At 41.3% G+C, this 21091-nt stretch overlaps 1 protein-coding gene across 2 annotated transcripts; it reads left to right on the top strand.

Moving 5' to 3' along the window:
- The first annotated feature begins 771 nt into the window (after positions 1 to 771).
- synpo2a (synaptopodin 2a) lies at positions 772 to 20937 on the top strand. 2 transcript variants are annotated; one of them, XM_071477608.1, is made up of 5 exons: positions 772 to 1000; positions 8403 to 8554; positions 9779 to 10566; positions 12264 to 15310; positions 18840 to 20937. In XM_071477608.1, exons 1-5 carry the CDS (start codon positions 893 to 895, stop codon positions 19437 to 19439), a joined length of 4695 nt encoding a protein of 1564 aa, XP_071333709.1. In that variant the 5' UTR covers positions 772 to 892; the 3' UTR covers positions 19440 to 20937. The 2 variants fall into 2 exon arrangements, with proteins under 2 accessions (XP_071333709.1, XP_071333708.1); XM_071477607.1 differs by lacking the exon at positions 18840 to 20937 and having other exon boundaries at positions 777 to 1000; positions 12264 to 17360.
- Positions 20938 to 21091: the final 154 nt, after the last annotated feature.

The following is a 21091-nucleotide window of genomic DNA, read 5'->3' as shown; positions in this document are numbered from 1 at the left end:
TATATTCCATAAAAACGTACTCATCAATGTTTGTTTGATTTGAACATGTTTATGATAGGGGAGACCAGTAAAGTTGCAACATGGGGAGAAATGTAACACCACCAACCCTAACCCTAACCCTTCTACCAAACAGGGACAACATAGGAGCCATATGATTATTTCAGTATTCACCCATTCATTCTCAAGTACAACTAAGAGGAGACTATCTAAATAATTTCACAGAATGCTTCGGCAGTGGAAAAGAAAGACTGACAGAGGTGTTTCTGTCAATGTTATGAAAAAAATAATCTGATGAGGTCACAAAGAAGGGCAAGTCAGTCAGATCAGCTGCAAAGGCGCATGGCATCCGCCATGTAAAACTGAGCTGGGACATCAGGTTGCATTGATCTTCCCAGTGTAGGTTACCAGCAACAAAGTTCTCTATGGGATGCAGAGGGAATCTTGCAGCCGCGACGCAAGAGTCGATTGCTTGGTTATTAGTTGGTTATTATCCTTTTACACAGTAGTATTTTCATGTTGCTGAGGAAGTCTTTAGTTAGACTGGGTAACTCATGATTTGTGATAAGCTACTATTTTTGTCATTTGTAGTATTTATCTCGGCTTTTGTGGCTTTTAGTGGCCAAGTTTATTAGGATGCTATACCTCGGGGGGATTTGGCGGAGCGCAGCCTCCAAGTCCAAACGCTCCTCAGGACAAGCCACCAGTTGCGTGTAACGTCTGCGGGCGGGCCTTTGCGCTATGACGTTTCTGAAGCGGGCAGGACCCAGGGAGCGCTCAGATGATGGGGATTATACAGCGGTGCGGTGGAGGTGGTTTTTGGTAAAGTGCTGCCGGTCTGGCTGTCAGCTCGATGATCTCGCTGCGGAGGTTTGGCTGAGGAGCGGTGCGCAGCATGGGCACCGGGGATTACATCTGCGTGACGCTGCGTGGGGGTGCACCCTGGGGATTCACCCTGAGAGAAGGAGAGGGGGACACTTACAAACCTTTCATAATTTCCCAGGTATCTATCTTTCTGTCTATCCGTCTATTTATCTCACTATTATGTGTTCAAATTGTATATAGCAAGTTGTTGTTTTTTGTTGTTGTTGAATCACCTGGGAATCTTGGGCTCTCCCTGCAAAGATGATCCTCTATTGAAAGTTTTACTCATGTTATAGGCCTAGTTAGATATAGATAGATATAGATGGTGATTGGCGACATGATGATTTCACTAGTTTGGATTACAAGAGTCATATTAGTTTTGACATAATTTTGTTAAGTAATTCACTGAAAGTTGAACAGCTCCCGGTGGGAGAAAATGTATCCGCAGCAGTGTGTGTGTCACTGCATTTTTGTGCGCGTTGGCTGTGTTTTGGTGCGAGATTCCTCGGGACCCTTATATGGTCAAGGCCAAGAGAGAGTGTGAAGCCCAGGGCAGTGTGATCTGTTATCACTCACAAAGATTATAGCAAGAAAGCAAAGCGTTCTTCAGACGAGTAACCAGCCTGAAGAGTGAAAGGTATGTGTGTCATGTAGGAAAAGCGATGCAAACAAATATAACATGTCTCGGGGGTTCAGCTAAAAGTAAGATGTGACCAGATGTCACCTCAGAGAAAATGCAGGCGGTTACAGGAGCGAGGTTAGGCAAATTTAGGTTCTGTTATATACACTTCAGCTACATGGCATTTGTTTAACCTGATAGTGTGGTAATAAAACTTATAGGTAACAGCAGAGGATTTCATCTGCCCTCTGGTGATGAAGCAATTCATGTTATGATGCATTTACACACATCATATAAGAGGAACATGGAGTGTACATTGTTGATATTCATCATAGTATTAGTCTCTATTTTTTTACACATAATTTTTCATGTTAACTCTTAATGCTTCTGACCATGTTGTCATAACACATGCAATAATGTGTCATTGTAATTTATAACTGTGTCACTTGTAATAGCAATAAGGCTGCTTTTATAGTATACAATAGTATATTTTTAGTTGGCTGTGATAACATTATCATACATCATGACCAGATCTGGCAAGTCCTTTTGACATCCTCTGGCTAACAGTAGTATTACAGTTTACATATATACTGTCCATAATGTTTCCAGTATTGCCCACGCTATGGCACTTTAATAATCTACGATTACAGTGAATGAGCATTTGTGCAAAGCTCCAAACAACTATTTTTTGTTATGCTCAGATTTTAAAGTTTTAATTCAGGTTTTCATAAGATTAGTCTTGTTTGGTTCACAATCATTTTTAAAAGGCAGAACCAGAGTTTCAAGATGTTTTGCAGTGATGTGTATGTGCATTGAGAAAGGTAAAGCCAAGTTCCTTTATTTTGAAGGGCAGTTGAGACTCTATATATGGTATAGTAATGCACGTTCACAAGTACTTAAGCTGCACAGATCCCTCATCAACTTGTCCTCCACATAGTGAAGATGTAAATGTTTGTGTTAAGCGGCATTCCTGCGACATCAAAGCTCCTGTAGAAGAAAGCACTCTGAAAGCATCAATAGTCCATTTTAATGACAGATGCTTCACCTGTTTCAAACATTTGAAACTGCAATTCTGAAGTTTATTTGTGACTTTAATTGTGATTTTTGTATAAGTGTATATATTATTTCCACACTTCTCAGCACGAAAGTGTCTTTAGATTAAAGTAAGTGGCTACATATCAGTGGAGCCACCTCAACGAGTCTCATAAACGTCCAGACAGAAAGAAATCATTTATCATTGAGTTCTGGCATTTAGTGAGTGGATTATATCAGAATAAAAGCACAACATAAAAATGAAAAATAACATAGGTCTCTGTTAAAGCTGTTTCAATAACTTATTTTACAATATAATAACAAAAAGACATAAAGATAAAATCACACATGTTGGCTACAGGCAACTTCAAGATCCAATTAAATATTTTCCATAAACTAATTCCATTAGATATGCGACAACCTAACAAGCCTGTTTTCATCCAAGCAAATACCCCATGAAGCCATGTACACTGTATGGAAAAAAATGTTAACAGGAGTCAGCATAACCCTTACAAAATGCCTTGCCAAAAAGAAGCAGCATCAGTGAGGCTCAGTAAGCAAAACAACTGTAAAAGTCCCGTGTCCTTTACCCCACATGGGAGAATCCTGTCTTCTTCAATGACTGTTTAAGCTTTAATTGCCTCTTAAAACTTTACTGTCTAATTTTAGACATAACTGTTGTGTTTAGGGTGTTCTAGGATCAAAAGTTCTCTCATGCATTACATAAGAGTCTTGTGAATACACTGGATTTAAGTGTTTGCCTATTAAAGTGAAGTAGCGACATATGATGCATATGCCTCAGTCTAGGACATCTGGGGGTTTTAGTCCACCTCATCTGGAAGGCATAACACTAAACATACCTCCAAACTCTTCTTGTGGGAAGGACAGAGAGCAGCGTCTGTTAGTTAAAAGTTGAAAAAGCAAACATACCAAGATCATGACAAACGCTCTAAAGCTAGAGGTTCTCCTGTGTCTGATAAAATGTGTTTTTCTCTTAAAAGCTTTTGTTGAATATAGTGAACACTGTTTTGTTTCTTGAGAGAAAGTGATTGTTCAGTGCACTGACAGGCAGTACAGTGGAAGGGCATGGGGTATCCACTCTTAAAAGGTTCTTTCCATATAAGGGAAGCTGTATTTTTCTTCTTAGTTGGAGTCATGGCCTGAGTACAAAGTTGATGAGGTCACTTTATTTTTAAAGCTACAGAAACTGCACAATACAACATTTTGCAAGTCCTGACCCACAAATACACCAACACAACTTCAGGAAAACATGGAACAATTTACATCTGATCTCTGGCAGCAATGTTTATAAACTTTTTGGACATCTTAGTAAGAAGCCTTTGTGATGTAATTTGTATTAATACTAAACAGATACACAGAAATAGAAATTGCTGAAATCATCCCAACCTGAGCAGCAGACACGTTGGCCTCCCTAATCACTAAGGTATGTCATTTTGGTATGTGGAGTGTCAACATGCATCAGATCAGTTATGGAGCACTGAATGGCAAAACAAATATAATCTCAATGCAAGTCTTTAACTTTAGAAACTAACTGGAGTCTGCACATTTAAATTCATTACAGCTGAAATGAACTAATCCAAATGATATCTAAATTTGATTAAGTAGTATTCATAGCTGGAATTGGAAGTCCTCTTTGCCTGATTTATCTCGCCCCTTACAGAGCAAAGAGGGCTCTTGTTGCCGATGTTTCAGCCCTAATAGTGCACCATAGGAACCTTATTAAGCTGCCAAGCAATCAGGAAAATGCCATTGCCTCATTCATTCAGCGCCATTTTCCTGGAGTAAACAAAGCGCTCCACAGTCCCTTCCATGACTGGAGTTTTGGCATTTGTGTTTTTCAGCAAAACAACTACATCCTGGTCCCAGGAGGGAGCAGTGATCTCAGATGATGACTGTGCCCGTTTTTCCTCTTTTACATTTCACATCATCTCAACAAATTTATGTCAATGCTCCAACAGGTTTATGTTCTGATGATATAGTAGTGAGTTGCAGTGTTCCTGGCTGTGAATGCTCTTTGAGCATTATGATTATGAAAAAAGGAGCCATTTCCAGTAATAGTGTTGTAATAATGTTTTCATATTTGTCAAAATCAGCGTTTAAAGCAGTGAGGCATATCATCTTTTTAACAAGTACGAGTCATGTTTCTCCCTCTCACCTGAAGGCACAGGTGATTGTTAGAGTGACATTGTGATGACTATATATACTGTATATGTATAGCATTGTCACTGATCCCTTAGTTATATGATGTATAGAACTAGATCACTGTTCTGTGGAAACCACATGTCCCCAAATGGCAGCTTTTCATGAGATAAGTCTAGATGAGCTTTGTGACAATAACATTTTTCAGCTAACCCAGTGAGTTTTAAACAGTTTATTTAGCTTTAGAAGTTAAGAACATTTCGCAAACTTTTATAGGAACTTTTTATACTTGAATTTATCTTAAAAATTCAACATTTCTAAACTTGGAGATGTATGGTTTTCTTTGGACAGCAACATAAGCACAACTGTGCTCGCATGTAGTTTATTTCTTCTGTTAGGTTTGTCAAAGTAAACATCTATGCTGTCAGTCACATCTTATCAAAATAACTCATATTATCAGTACTATCAACATATCGTCCGTGTCGGCTGCTGTCCAAAATAAATCTCTTAGAAAACCAAATTTAAGAAACATTTGCAAAGCTAAAGGGAACTGGAGCCCTTGAATAACATTCAACACTCAAACACTCAACTACAATACAGTTCAGTTAAATTGAATGCAATATGTTTTCAATAAGTTTAATTTCTGGCCCTCCATTGGAAAATATTCTGTTCTAAGACAAAAATAGAATAGATGAGTGAATGAAGACATTAAATGAAACTATCGTCCCCACATGGTGTGAGTGCTACCTGTAAAGCAGCTGGAAAATATTGTAAAAACATAATTGCTTAAAGCTGTGAAGGACAGGAACCGCCAGGAGCTACGCGGACACATTATGCAGTCCTGTATTTCCTGTGATTTTCCATTGTGTTTAAAACCTATTAAATAGATAATTTGAAAATAGGCAACCCAGGATACCACATCCATATAATGCTGTATAATTGTGGCCCCACATGATGTAAATTCTAATGGTCAGGGCAATGGTATTTTTAGAAAGTACTTTATTTGAAAAAACTGTCCAACACTGTTTATGCTCTCTCTCGTCTGACACCTACAGTAGCATTTATTTGTTACTCTTTCCAGCCCAATTGCTGCGAACCGAGTCTCTCTTTACAAGCACTTTATGACCAACAAGATTGAGATACGAGGTGGTATTCGCCTCTTTTGAACTTGCATGACTCTTTGTGTATTTGTGTTGCGAGGAGAGAAGACGACAAATGTTTCCCCTCCTTTTTTGGAGCATGAGTGGTTGCTGTGTCGTTCCAGACCAACCGTCATCCCTGTAGTGAGGTGTAAGTCTCAATAGTCAGGCTCACGGGCTGCCTTATAGGGCCTGTTAGTGCACAGTTAACTCTTAAAAACTCAGGGATGGAGTCAGATGGGGTTTCACCTGAAACTTACCAGCTCTATAAACTAACTCATAAAATACTTTTGTATATATAGCCTCATTTTATTGCCCTGGTTGTTGCTTATGGTTGACTCTGGCTTTTTGTTAGACTTAGGATTTGTGTTGAATCCAAACAGGTGTTGTTGTTGCAATTGATGAAACAAAAGTACATTTCTGAATCCATGCTCTTCAATTGGAATACATTCACACGATCATTTTATAATTTTGGACAGAAACTGCAGAGTGTGTGTATGTGTGTGTGTGTGTGTGTGTGTGTGTGTGTGTGTGTGTGTTGGTGTACATTGCCATCTAGTGACAAAGTTGTCTTACTGCATGTTTTTACGGCTGGATCCATGTTCCTGTAGGTGGCCTCTGGACAGCAATCAGTATGGTAAAGCATATTTATAATAAAGTCTACATTTTGTTGTAAAATTTTAGCATTATTTATCCTGATTTTAACACAGCAAAACTAGGTTGGCTCACTTACAATTCGGTTTGTAATCTTAAAAACATAGCTTTACAATTTACGTCAGTAAACTAGTATAGGACAAAGATATCACTTACACTTTCTTCTTAGGAAATAGTGAGGTGGATAACCATGTTTTTTTTATAGTTTTAAATTGCCTGAGCTGTGAGCTGTTCCACAATTTATGTAGCTGCTTCTTGCCAGGAGGTCCTTCTGGGTAACTTTAATATAAGACACCAGGGAGACAGTTCTGGTTTTGTGATGGTGTGGTTCATCTTGCAGAGAGAGCTGCCACAGTAGCATGGCGACATTAGCATGATCGATGGCAGAACAGCACGGTCATTTACTCCGTTCATTGTCATCAAAGGTTAACCCCTATTGAATCTGATGTATCGTAAACATTACTGAGTAAATGTGCAAATTAATCCTTTAGGTGAATTAAAGAGGAGCTAGATTAAGATACATGACTTCATTATGGTGAATGAATTGAGTGGAATATCATTTTTATGGCATTTTGTCTTTATTTGACTGTTGACAGACAAGAAACATGAGGCAGAGAGAGAGAGGAATTATATGAAACAAGAATTAAATTTGAGATGTCATGGAGCACATGTTAAAACATCCACTAGTATTTGTACATTTTGAAGTGACAACCAATCTCAAGACATCAGCAAAGCAGTGCGGACGTTCCAAACCTACCTAAAGCTATTTGTAGTATTTGCAAAATATCTTGACATATTTCCTGAGAGCATATCCTTTAATTGCATGGAGCTGAAATAATGTATCCCCTTGCCAGTATAAGTGGCCTTTTGTGCAAAATTTATGGGGTATTTCTCCTTATTAAATCCTCTTATTAATGAACCATTTTATAGGCCTCAGGAACCAATTACAAGAGAACAAAACCATCAGTCATTAGTGTAACTATGTAAAAAGATGCCCTTTAAATGGATCTGAACAGAGCTGGCCAACAGCTAGGCTATGCAGCTGCATGGTTAAAATACAAGGTAGAATTGCAACTTTTATGATTGTACATCTAGCCTTTGTCCTCCCTGTCAGTGACACTAATTGTACATTGGAGTGTGAATTGTGCAAATTGTTGATTGACTCGATAGTGACTTGTTGATTGTATGTTTCTAGAGTTAATTTCCAAATGTTTTGAATTAATTAATTAATTAATACGGATAAAATGCCACAACCTCATCTCCTATGTTTTCATATTTTAGAGTTAATATCTCTAAAATAATGATCCAGACTAAAAACATATTTTCATATGATTCGCTCAGGATGTACTTCACGTAGGCCGTCACAGGGAATTACTGGCCTCTACACACATTATCCTGCATGTCTGGCATCACATGTTGCCCATTAAGCATTCTCAGGAGGCCTTGTTTTATCTTTCAACATTGCACTGAGCTTAGTGCTAAACATAAACCACTATTTATGTTTTCTCATTTTGTTTGCATGAGAATGCATAATGCATCATTACTCCTTTGTATAATCCGAAAATGCTGCCAAAATGCGATTGTCCTCCTGCTTTCCCAGACCAAAATAAATGTGTGTTGCTGACCTGGGTTTGTATTATGACCTTGATACAAACTGACAACATTTTAAAGATTTATTTTGACTTTCTCTAAATAGCAGCACGCATAGCTGGGCTATATGTAAAGGTTAGATTGCAATTCTCACACTGTGCAACTGTTGAACATCTTTATCTTGGGGAGCACATTTGCATTTGGGGTGACTAACTGCTGTCGATACTATTAACTGATGCTTTTCCTCTGATGCTGTTGAAGAATGGTGATAATAAACACCGAGCCAGTATGTGACATGTTTTTTTTCAGTAGTTTTCTGTCCTCGACTATGCTGCTGTCATCCACAGGTAGAAGAAGGTGGCCGTGCCTTCCTGGCCGGAGTGCAGGAGGGTGATGAGGTGGTGTCACTCAACGGAGAACCATGTGCTGATCTCACCCTTTTACGAGCCTATGCCCGCATCGACACATCGATCGACTGCCTGCAGCTGCTTCTCAAAAGGTAGAGCCACACACTACCCATTAAATTTACAGGAGCAAAGTGGGATCCAAAGAAAATCTATGAATTTCTGAAAACACAACACAAGTGGAAAATGCCTGTGCAATCGGTACCACTACAATATATATGTATCATGACAACTGAGCCATGCAATTAATCTTTGGTGTTCAGAACATCAATGCAAAATCATTGTTGCCTGACTGTATTAGCATATAGATAGCATGTTTTATGACCTGCACCCTTTTGCATGGTTCAGTGAACCACAGACATATATGTGTATATACACGTCTGTGTGTATTGGCAACTTAATGTGTGTCGGCCATGCTGACCTTCCACCTGGCATGGTCAAAGTGTTACAGATTTGTGTGTCTGATTGACATGCAGCTGCTCAGCCATCACTCAGTGGGCACTGCCAGTGTGTTTCTCAGGGTGACATGTCCTCACATATTGTTACACGTGCCTTAATGTGCCCACATTTTGGCTGCAGAGAGATATACAATTGTTGAGAAGAAACATTAAAGTGGAACCTAGCTCTTAAATCTAGCTGTTTTCTTTTTTAAAGTAGTATTCTTTGCAGCTTTTCCATGCTTAACAGCACAGTACAGGATTTGTATTAAAATTGTTTCTATGACGGCATGGGTCCTGTCTCCTCCGACACGGAGAGCAGTTGACCTCAACTTGTAGCTGTCAAAATGTATTATGATGTGTTCACAAGTTGGACAAAAGGATTAGTCACTGAGATTTACTATAATTGACTTAAATTCAATCATAGCAGTCACAGATAATGACATTCTGGCATTCATGCTATTCTTCCCTGACCTTGAAGGTAGAAATTAGGTAGAGCGATGTTGAAATTTGATTACTTTCCACTTCAGAGACCTGACCCTTTCATTTAACTTGCTGCTTGATGATTCATCTAAGTTATTGCATTGACAACTTTAGCAGTGGAGGACAGACTTTATTTTCTAAACATCCCAGCGGCTCAAATCCTCAGTTATGATGTATTGCTTATTTAAATTGTGTTGATAATGTAATGATCAAACTGAGATTTGTGTGCACATCACCAGAAGGGAAAATAGAAAAAGAAGTTTTTATTTATATAAAATCAGATTTTTTTTTTTGTCCAAACAATTTCACCAGTATTAGGATATTATTACTTTTAATGATCAATATTAGCTATTGAAGTAAGAATCACTCATTGCTGTTCTCCCCCTGTTCTCTGATTAGACACTGCTCCAATCCCCCTAAAGACTACGAATCAGAAGAGGCATACTGTGGTGAGAGGGACAACTCTGGTGATGCTTTAGAGAGCACCACCCTCCACATCTTCTCCCCAAAGCACAGGTCCCGAAGCCCTAGGGAGCTCTACATATCTGAGTCCCAGGATGAGGCCTACCATGCAGAGTTGGACAGTGACACACAATTTTCCAAGAGACCCCAACTGCTTTACACCCAGCTACATGCTCCCTCATCCGCTGTTCAGGAAAGCCCGGAGCCTGTTTTTAAGGAAAAAGTAGTACGGCGGTGCTTCCCCCCTGGGGACATGGTTGAGCTCCAGGTGTCCCTGTCTGAGCAAACATTGGATGATGTGGGCTGCACCTCTCTTGGGAGTGCTCATGGGATTGAGGGGGAACTCTCAAACAGAGAGGCTGTTGAGACTGTCCATACCACCACCATATCACACTGTGTACCATGCTCTGTCAGAGAGCCGCTCAGCCAGCATGGAGTGGTTCTCAGCTCTCCTTCAGTGCTGGGGCAGGTGGAGGTCATCTTGCAGCAGCCATCAGCATCAGAAGCAGGGAGGGGCATCCTGAGTGTGGGTGGCCCCAGGGTCAGTGGAAGTGTTGGATCCCAAAGTGAAGGAGAAGAAGGAGGAGGGCACTGTGAGGGAGTTCCTAGGTCTTATACTGTCTCATTTGGAATTCCCTCAGAAGAGGCGACACCAGCAGAAGATCAGGAGTCTGACTCAGAGGGGGATCAAGACAAACCTAACAAGCATCGGGCAAAGCACGCCAGTAAGTATCTATGGACCATTTCCACCATTATTTTTAGCCTTCTTTTTCTCTGTGCATTTATGTGTGTGGGTAATAAGGATCTATTATTTAAGGGAGAATCTGCAAGCTAATAGGTCACTACATTGCATTTGTCAACAACATGTGTGCATTCCAAGTCCTGGAGGTCCAGTGTGTGTACTTCTCAAAATAGGATGTCTCTCTCACTGCAGTTGGAGGAGGGTGCTCATTCCTCTGAATGGAAGCAGATACATCCGGGTCTAACCCGAATTACAACAGAACCAAAGTGGTAGTAGGGGGAGAGAGTGAAGATAGGACAGTGACAGTATTCAAAAGTTAGATATAAAGAATCAAAAAGAAAAGCAATTAGAGGATGTAGAATTGATCATATGTGAGAAGATGCTACACTTTATAAAACATCCTAAACTATCCATTTAAAGAGGCTTGATGATGAATATGGATACTGAGGCATTCCTCTGAGCTCTGTAGAAGACATAAATATAACACCAGCACGCTGATGATGCCTGCAGAAGTGGCCCTTTGACAGACACCAGCATGTGCTCCCCTAGCCCGTTACCTGATCCTTTCAAACTGAGTGCTTTAACTGAGCTAAAAAAGTGAGTCTGTTGCTCACTCCCGCTGCCTCCTCCACCTTCAGGTTAGTCTTGCAGGAATATAAAAGAGTAAGGCTACTTGTTATTTTATTACGGTGTTGTATTTCTGGATGGTTTGAGAGAGTGCTTGTTGCATGATATCTATTATCGAATTGGTCTAAGTATCAACAAATGGGATAGATTTAATAAGAATAGAAGGTTTTAAGTGGACAATTGTGAACTTACAGCTAAGGACTGGTACGCTTGTCCTGGTGATTTCTAATCTTCCACAGTTCCTATTCCAGGCTACTTTAGGAGGATTAACAATTGATTTAACGTAGTGCATTGTCTGTGAACAAATTAGGATGTTAGATATGGGTCATAGAATTTTATAACCGCTTTATGGTTTGATGATTTATGTTCAAATGAATGGCGTTTGGACTAATACAATCACAAATGAAGAAAAGTACTTAGTTATATGTGGATATAATACATGTGGACTAAGATTATATGGAATGTATTATTTCTCATGTGGAGGAATCACTTCATCGTTTTGTTGTTTGTTGAGTCCAATCAAATACAGAAGATACAAATACAAATGAATAATTAATTAGTCTGTTTACACTGTACACTGTGTTTATACTGTACACATTGGATGTATTTTTAAGATTTAAATTTAACAGAGGGTTGATATATTGTAATTTTACAGTTATTTACTGTGTATCTTGCTTAAGGTCTATGAAACTTTTGAAACTTAATCTTTTTTACATAATTTAATTTAGTCAACTCAAAATACATGATCAATGTAGATACAGTGTGCAAGGGCTGCCTTGAAATTGTCCTTAATTTGGTGCTCAAAGATCTGAAAATTACAAACAAAATTGTTATAACGGAAGCAGAAAAGCAAACAGTTTCAAGCTGTTTCTTTTCTGAAACATACTCCAAACATATTCAATGTTTAACAATGTTTTGTGGTGGTCTTAACCCCCCTGTAAATTGTTAATATCAACAATTTTAGATGAAATCCTTCCAAATCAAGCATTTGTTATGATTCCCCATCAAGGAACCTTGTTTCTAAACAATTTCCACTTTTCCTTCTCTTTAAAGGGCTCAGGCGTAGCGAGAGTCTGTCCGAGAAGCAGGTGAAGGAGGCCAAGTCCAAATGTAAACGTATTGCTCTCCTACTCACGGCTGCTCCGCCCAACCCCAACAACAAGGGGGTATTGATGTTCAAGAAACATCGGCAGAGGGCCAAGAAATACACACTTGTGAGCTACGGCACAGGGGAAGACGAACCAGAGTACAGCGACGAAGAGGACGAGGAAAACGAAGACGACAAACAAGAAACCCACACTGTTGAATTTACCCTTGTGGCTCCGAGTGATTCTGAGATAGATAAGCATTTCCTCACTAATGCCCATAGTCGCAAAGGTGTACTAACTATCAACTGGGACAAAGGTCTCCTAGAGATTGAAAGGAACCTGAACAACCAAGCAGAAATGGAGTGTTTGCCTGAAACTAAGGGCAAGGGTGCCCTAATGTTTGCCCAACGGCGTCAGAGGATGGATGAGATTTCTGCTGAACATGATGAGCTTAGGAGCCAGGGGATTCCCGTGGAAGGAGTGCAGGAGAATGAAAAGAAGACGATGGAGCACTCCTACATGCAGTCCACAACAGAGGGCCAGGCTTACATGGATGTAAATATACACCAGCAAAGCCAACAACAGTACCAGCAATACCAAGAACAGCAGTACTATGAGCAACAACAGCGCTACCAACAGCAACAACAGAACTACCCACAGCAACAACAGAGCTACCAACCGCACCAGCAGGCCTACGAACAGCAACAACATACCTACCAACAGCAGCAGCAATACCAACAACAGTATCAGCAACAGCAGTATGAACAGCATCATTATCAACAACAGCAAATGTATCAGCAGCAGCAGCAGCAGCAGCAGGAATATCATCAAGAGCAACAGCAAATACAGCAATATTCAACAAACATTAATGGTACAGTTCAACATCAAACCAATGAAATGCAGAGTTCTTTCAGCAATCGCACTGCAAAGCCTTTCTCAGTTGAAAACATGGTGACTACCCCTTATTCTCCCGCAATGAGTGGGACCAATCAAGAATCTGTGGGACAAGGAGAGCAGATAGCCTCTCGTGATGAGCGCATTTCTACGCCTGCATTTAGGTCTGGCCTTTTGTTGGATGCAAGGAGAAGAAATACTGGCAAGCCTATGTTTACATTTAAGGAAGCACCTAAAGTATCACCTAACCCAGCATTACTGGACCTCCTCAACAGAAGTAATAAGAAGTTGGGTTTTGAGTCAGGACCTGAGGAAGACTATCTTAGCCTTGGGGCTGAGGCTTGTAATTTCCTCCAGTCTCAACGAGTTAAACATAAGACTCCTCCACCAGTGGCTCCAAAGCCTGTGATCAACCCCAACTCTCCTGCCTGGTCCCCACAGACAGAAGTGACCAACCAGGACATGGCTCAACATGCTGAAAATAGTGTACCCACACCTGCTATAGCCCCCACCGCAGAAACTGCCCCTGCTCCAGAACTAGAGCCAACCTCTGCACCTGCTTCTGAGCCCTCGCCCCCTCCTGCCCCCCAGGAGGCTCCTGCCAGCACTACCACAGAGGAACAGCACACATGGACTCTCCCAGAGCCTGAATCTCAACAACAGCCTCAACAAGTGATGGCCCACGAGGAAAATGGTCATATCAATTCTACCCTGCAGCCTGAGCCTGCTCCTGTGCCTGTGACTACCTGGGCTGCACCGCAATCACAATCACAACAGCCATCCACCAATTCCTGGCATCCAGCTCAAGTGCAACCCCAGGAACCACCTCCAAGTCAGTCCCCACCACAGCCACCTTGGGTGACACGTCAAACTACTCAGACCCAAGCACAGCCTCAACCCCCCACAAGTACTTGGAGCCCTCAAATTCAGTCATCCTGGAGTCAGCCTCAAGATCAAGCACAAACCGAGACACATGCTCAGCCATCCTGGGCCCAGCCTCTAGAGCCACCAGAACCTCAGCCACAGATTCAGCCACCCTGGACACACTCTCATGAGCAGCCACACCCACAGCAAATGCAGCCAACTTGGGGTCAACCTCAAGAACCAATGCAGGAGCAGGCCCAGGCTCAGGCTCCATGGGCACAGCCATCACAAACAGTCTCTCAACCACCATGGGTGCAACAACCCCAACAAAAACCACAAGCACAACCTCCCTGGGTTCAACAGACTCGGCCGGAATCCCAGCCACAGCCGCCATGGGTTCAGCAACCACAGCAACAGGCTCCACAACAAGCATGGCCACAGGCCCAATCACCAGGTCAACCTCAACCACCTTGGGTATCAGGTCAGCCTCAACAGCAGCAGCAACCTTCAATTAATGCATGGCCTCCATCACAAGCTCAAGCCCAAGCTCAGCCACCTTGGATGCAAGCAGCCCAAGAACAACCTCAAGCACAGCCTCAAGCCAATTTGAATCCATGGGCACCAGTACCTGCCCAGACACAGTCCCAACCACCATGGGCCCAGCAACCTCCAGAACATGGTCAGCATGCCATGAATTCTTGGTCACAAGAGCAAAACCAGGCCCAACATCAAGCACCATGGGCTCAAGCAGTTCCACCCCAGTCCACGCAGCCAAACTGGCAACCATCCACTTCAAAGACACCATCACAACCACAAATGAATATGGCCTGGGCTCCAACTCAGACACAGCCTCAGACACCTGTGAATGCTTGGACAAGAGAGTCACAGCAAACACCTATGAGTGTTTCCACATCACTAGTTAGCAATCGTCCTTCTCCAAAACCTTGGCATCCACCACAAAATGCGCCACAAAACCGTACCCCACCACCTCCACAACAGCGAATTCACTCTTTTACCATTGGTCAAAGAGCTTCATCACCCATCAACCCAATGGCCACTGTCTTAAACCCATCATCTGCAGGTTCATCTTTTGAAATGCCAGCTGTCAAAGGGAAAGGAGCTGATATGTTTGCCAAGAGGCAGTCACGTATGGAGAAGTTTGTTGTGGACTCTGAGACGGTGCAAGCAAACAAGGCAAGCCGGTCAACTTCGCCAGCTGCTTCCTTACCAACTGAGTGGAAATATACTCCCAATGTACGTGCTCCACCTCCACGGGCATATAATCCTATTCAGTCCCCTTCTTATCCCCCAGCAGCAACAAAGCAGCCCTCCCCAAATAGTCCTTCATCCAAAGCCAAGAAAAAAGGCAAAGAGAAACAAACACCTGCCCCTAAACCCCTCAATGTTATAGATGTGATGAAGCATCAACCCTATCAACTCAATTCCTCACTCTTTACCTTTGGCCCAGCAGAAGAAGCTCCCAAGCCGACTGCCCCTAAGCCTGAGTCTTCACCTCCTAACCCACCTGTTGAAAACCAACCAATTAGATATGAGCAAATGGCTCCCATGCAGCCTGCTGGACCATTTAATGCTCCATACCCCCAGCAGGCCTATGGGATGCCCATGCAACCAGTGATGCATGATAGCCACTACCAGCAAACCCCAGCTAATGTTTATGTTCCCCCCAATACTTATCAGCAACCTCCTGCTGGTTCATACCAACAAGCATATAACCAACAGTATCAACAACCTGCCCCACCTGCTTATCATCCCCACACTACTCAGTCTCCAAACCCTCCCTACCAACAGGCACCACAGGTTGCTTACCAACCAGCCAGCAGCCCTCCCTACCTGGCAGCTCCCTCTGTACCTTACCAGCCACAGCCTCCAAGTAGCTTTGTTCCTCCTAGTTTCCCTGTGGCTGCAAAGCCTGAATCTGCATCAGGTGGCAACATTGTAGCTGCTCCTAAGCCTAAGTTTACAGCTAAAAAGAGCTCAGCTCAGGTGTGGAAGCCTACAGCAGTTGATAAAGAGTGATTCTGGTAGAATTATGATATGCTTGGAGTTGGATCGAATCACAGGGTTGGTGCTTTAGCAGTCCACTGCTAAGTGGAATATTTTGAGCACAAACAATTGCTTTTCTAATGTCTATCTTCACCTCTACCTGCTCCTGTTATTGTCATAGGACAGAGCTTGAAGGTTTTGAGAGCTAATGCAAATGGCTGCAAAACATATTCAGAATATAAGTTTAAGAACGGGATGTAAGTATACACACACACAAGGGAGCCAAAAGAATTTATATAAAATAATGCATATGCATATTTTACTATAAATGGATATATACAGTATAAATAAATGTAATTTATGTATAAGAATTTAAAGTGGTGGCAATATAAGAATGTAGTGGAGCATGATTCTGAACTGAAAGACAAAAGAAAGAGAAAAGAAGAATCAGAAGTGCATAGTATTAGACAGTGACAAGAGGAAGTTGATTTTTGAAAAGAAGAAAATGCTAAATGTGCCTGATATTCTTTGATAAACAAACAATAAACAACAAAAATACAATAAATAAATGAAGTGAAAATAAAAATAAGGTGGGGAGAGAGACTGGTGGGGGCTGTAGGGTGTAATGACACCAAGCAGAAGGCTAAATTTGCAATGTCAGTGATGTCAGTACAAAGTACAGAGATTATGTAACAACTCTGTGGAGTTTCAAGTAACACGCAGATAATATAACAGTACTTCTTACAAAAAGTGACAACTAACACTGGCTTGGCTAAACTTCAAATGCTTGATTAGTAAACATTTTTCTTCAGTGTTTTTCCCCAGTGTCTTCTCCGTAGCACCTTCTTAAGTGGGTTAGTTTTATTTTAAGCTTTTTACCAGCTGTTGCATCATGTTAGATACTATATTTAAACTGCCTCATGAGAGGGAGTGCTGAGCTCCAGAGATAGTAGGCTTAAATTTCAACTTAAGCCTCAAGCGAAAGCTACTATATCTCAGTCCCCCATAGTATTTTTTCTGATAACAGAAAAATGTAGTGTGTAGTATTGCCCTCTCCTAACCTCACTCTTCCATGCATCTTCTCCTGCTTTTGTTTTATATGAATAGCTGATAAATAATATACAAAAGAAGAATTGTTGAAAGGATAACCAGCCCAATAATGTTCACAAATATATTTTTGGTACAGGGCTGCCTTTGTTCTTTGTGTTCTTTTCTTTTTCCTTTTCCTTTGTGTGTTTCTCTTCATAGTGCACTTTCTGTACGATTCACTGCAGTGCCATTAAAATGTCTTTTATCCTTGTTTTGGCTTTCTTTTCTTTCATCCTTTGAGCATGCTTTTTGGGTGTCTTCTATTTCTAGTCTCTTTTCATTTCATCTTGCTGAATTTCACCACTTTTCCACCTGTACTATAAATACTGACACAGTTATTCTGTATTTGCTCAGACAAAAATATTGATTGAATATCACACACACTATTCAGTTTCTACTGAAGTACCAACACTTACACCCACTATCTTTTTTGCAAAAGCAGTGATTCACAATGAATCAGTTTTTGACAATAAAACCAAATACAGTTTATAAAGACCTTGTTAGGATCAGCCAGAAGCACCTCATTACCAGAATCACCTACTTTTTCAGAAATTGAGGTGAATGCTTGAGAAGCACATTCCAGCAAAATGACTGCCTGATGATGCATGTATGAACGGTATTATTAGACCAGTGATTTCATTGAATACTGATGACCTCACTGGTTTATTCTGGAGCTCAAGTGAGTTGGCCCCTACTGAAATGTATATCCACGTTGTGTCATGCATTTTCAGAAAGGGTAGTTGTTTAGGTGGGATTTGACCCCCACTGCTTTATCAGTTCATCTCAATCTTGTGAATTTTTAATGCACTCTGAAGACAAAATGAAAAATGAAATGGAGACAACAACATTTACGCAAGATGTTTACGTAAGGTTCAGAGACCATACATGAATGCTTTCGGCTCTCTGTCTGTGTATTTGAGGGTATGACGGCACACTTGAGTGAGATGAATGTACTTGAGGCAAATCTGCGAACCTCTTGTAACAATACTGTACATGCTCCATGTTTTAATCACAACAAGGCAGTACAGAAGTTCTACTTATGGAGCAGATCCTAGTTGAATTCAACCTTCCATTCTCAAATGAACATCAAACATAAACAGCAAATGCATGGTCAAACTCCTTCAGTAGACTGAAAACATGGCCTCAGATTGTCTATTAATCTACTCATCCATTCTTGTGTCTGCCTTAATCCAGGATAATGCTGCCATAGGCATTTTAGGCCTACCCGATACCTGAGTCAGCAGAGAATTTATTCCTCCTCGACTCATTCAGCTACATCTCTCCTTTTTTATGACTGTGCTCTCTTCTGTTCTGTTCCTTCATTTTTGTCATCTCTTGCCATCTTCTGATATTACATATCTTTCACCAGATGATGGCAGCACTGCCTTTTCTGCATGTCTGCCATATCCAACAGAATGTATTGTCACAGGCAATGAGCTGCAAAGAGGTGCTTGTTCACCCCACATAACCCTTGGCTTTCTGAGCATCCTGGTGGAGATTTTCCTATTATGCATTTAGCAGTTTCCCCATCTTACTGTTAGAATATTGTAGCAGTTAAAAGAAATGTGTTGACAAAGAGCTATTATACTTTCCATCGTTTTCCAGGCTGATTTGATTTGGCTGGAGGACAGGTCAGCCAAACAGAAATGAACCCTTACTAAAATAAACATGTCTGGATCTTTCTTAACAGGCACTTGGCAGGAGCTACTCCCTTTCCCCACCAGCCAGAGCGCCATCCACAGGCCAGAAGTCAGCTTCCACTTCTTCCTCCCTCAAGCCTCCAACTCGGGCCTCCACAACTCCCCCAGCAAGGCAGACATCCTGGTTGGAGAAAGGCCACAAACCCCCTTCACCCTGGGAGGCTGCCTCCCGGCATCCCCTGGGCCTGGTGGATGAAGCCTTTGCTTCCCAGAATCTCCACCAAACCCTCGCCTCAAACATCCACTTGGCAGCCCAGCGTAAAATGCTGCCTGAGCCGCCAGCGGAGTGGAAGGCCAGAGTGTCTTACCAAGCACCGCAGAAAACAGGCAGCCAGACTTGGAGCCAGAGCCAAAGCTGCAGTCAGAGCCGAGCTCCCTTGCCATCATTTGTGTCACCAACAAAGAGTGCCATCTCCCCTCCTGCTGGTCATGCTGGTTACAGGTCCCTGCCCAGACAGTGGCAGCCTCAGAGGTCTGTGACAGAGGCAAACCTGGGGTACTCAGTGTCTTCCTCTGAGTATAAGAGGCCCTTGGGAAAGCAAACTTACAAGTCTGTGTACACCAGCAACACTTGGAATTGGAGACGGTAGGATACAACTAAACCTTTGCAACCATAACACATTCAAGTACAGCTAAAGCTACAGCTACTGCATTTTTTTAACAAAATGCTTTTTACTTTTTCTGTTTAATCTTTAGTATAACATGATTTAGATGAAATATTTGCATGAGATAATCAAATGTGAAGAGAGATGATTACTCTAACAATGTATGGAGACTTCAAAAATGAATTTAAGTGATAGCTATCTGGCTTGGTGAATACACTGAAGTGGGTCTGAGTATGTTGTTAAGAATGGACATACTGAGTGTAAATGAATATGTTAAGTGCTGAAAAAATGAAAAGTTTTGAGTAATGATATGAAATAGAAATAGTATATCTGGACGTAATGGTACCAGCTGACTGTTCAGTTAACATTTCAAAATATACAAAATACTGTGGGTAATTATGGTGTCCTCAGAAAGCAGATTTGAGAGGATGCTCAGACAGAAAAAGAAACAGTGACCCAACCATTGCAAGCAAATATTGTCTCTTGATTTGTTTTGAGCTTGTGGAATTGCTGTAAATCGTGGTTTAATTTTCTGCTGTGGGTGTATGTATTTAGCATGCTGGTTCTTGCGGTGAATGTGCACCTTTTTTGTTGGTTTTGTTTGATTTTCAATCCATGAAACCTGAGGGTGGGGACATGTGTGGTGTTTTCAGAGCAGAAAATCATTTCACTGTGAGAATGCAATTAGTGATGCGCTTGGAGTGAGGCTTAAAACTTGGGGAAAGGTTAGTGCTATAACTCAGCATGTTGTGGGCGGACATGTTGTTATGTAACCTCTAATAAGTGAGATTAATTCACTTATTTACCTGGTGCATTTTAATTAGTGCATTAGCATGTGGTCACTAACTACTCAGAGAGGGAGAGAGGGGGAAGATGAGAAGCCCAAAATGGCTGTTTGTGCTTCCAACACTTTATTTGTTGGCCACCTGGAAAGACAAGTGAATTGCTCCGCCATATATAACAAAAATGAGATGCATTAAGTAGACGGACAGTTGCATTTTAGTTGGGAGTGAAAGTAGAATAAAGGAGCATTGATGAATCCTAATTATCAATACAAAAGAAGATTTTGTTTCAGTTTATGATGTGCAGTGGGAGAACTGCTTAGTAGGTAATGGGTTTGTGGCTTGTGTTTGGTTTGGCCTTTTGCTATAGACTTGCAATCATCTCTATAAATTAAAACTAGGTTGGTGTTTCCACAGAGTGTATATAATGTCCTAATGTGATGCTCACCAAGTAATATCATAAACATAAATAAGATTTATCACACAGCATTGTGTTGTTTCTCAACTGACTCACTGAGCATCCTGACATATTGTAGTGTATTATGATCATTTCGCTGTATTGCTTCCATTCGTACAACACTTATTATGGTTATAATACAGTACCAGTAATCAATATGTGTTCAAACCTAATTCAGATATAGTTTCACATGAAGCATTTTTCAAAATAAATACAGCAAAATAGCACTATTTCACAACTTGCACTGTGTGTCTGTGCTCTTTGCTCTTTATTCCAAGCATGAAATACTTTGCTCTGGGCCATTTGTTGCTTGCTGTACCATCCCATGAAGCTTCTTGTATGATGTGTGATGTGTTGTCTTCAACAGTCACTGTTGGGGGGGGGGGGGGGGGGGTAAA

Source organism: Trachinotus anak, unplaced genomic scaffold (genome assembly GCF_046630095.1).
Source record: "Trachinotus anak isolate AG129_WGS33_773 ecotype Australia unplaced genomic scaffold, CSIRO_AGI_Tana_v1 ptg000005l, whole genome shotgun sequence".
In the NCBI taxonomy this organism is placed as follows: domain Eukaryota; kingdom Metazoa; phylum Chordata; class Actinopteri; order Carangiformes; family Carangidae; genus Trachinotus; species Trachinotus anak.
The sequence above is the reverse complement of the archived record's forward strand: the minus strand, read 5'-3'. Positions and strand labels throughout refer to the sequence as shown.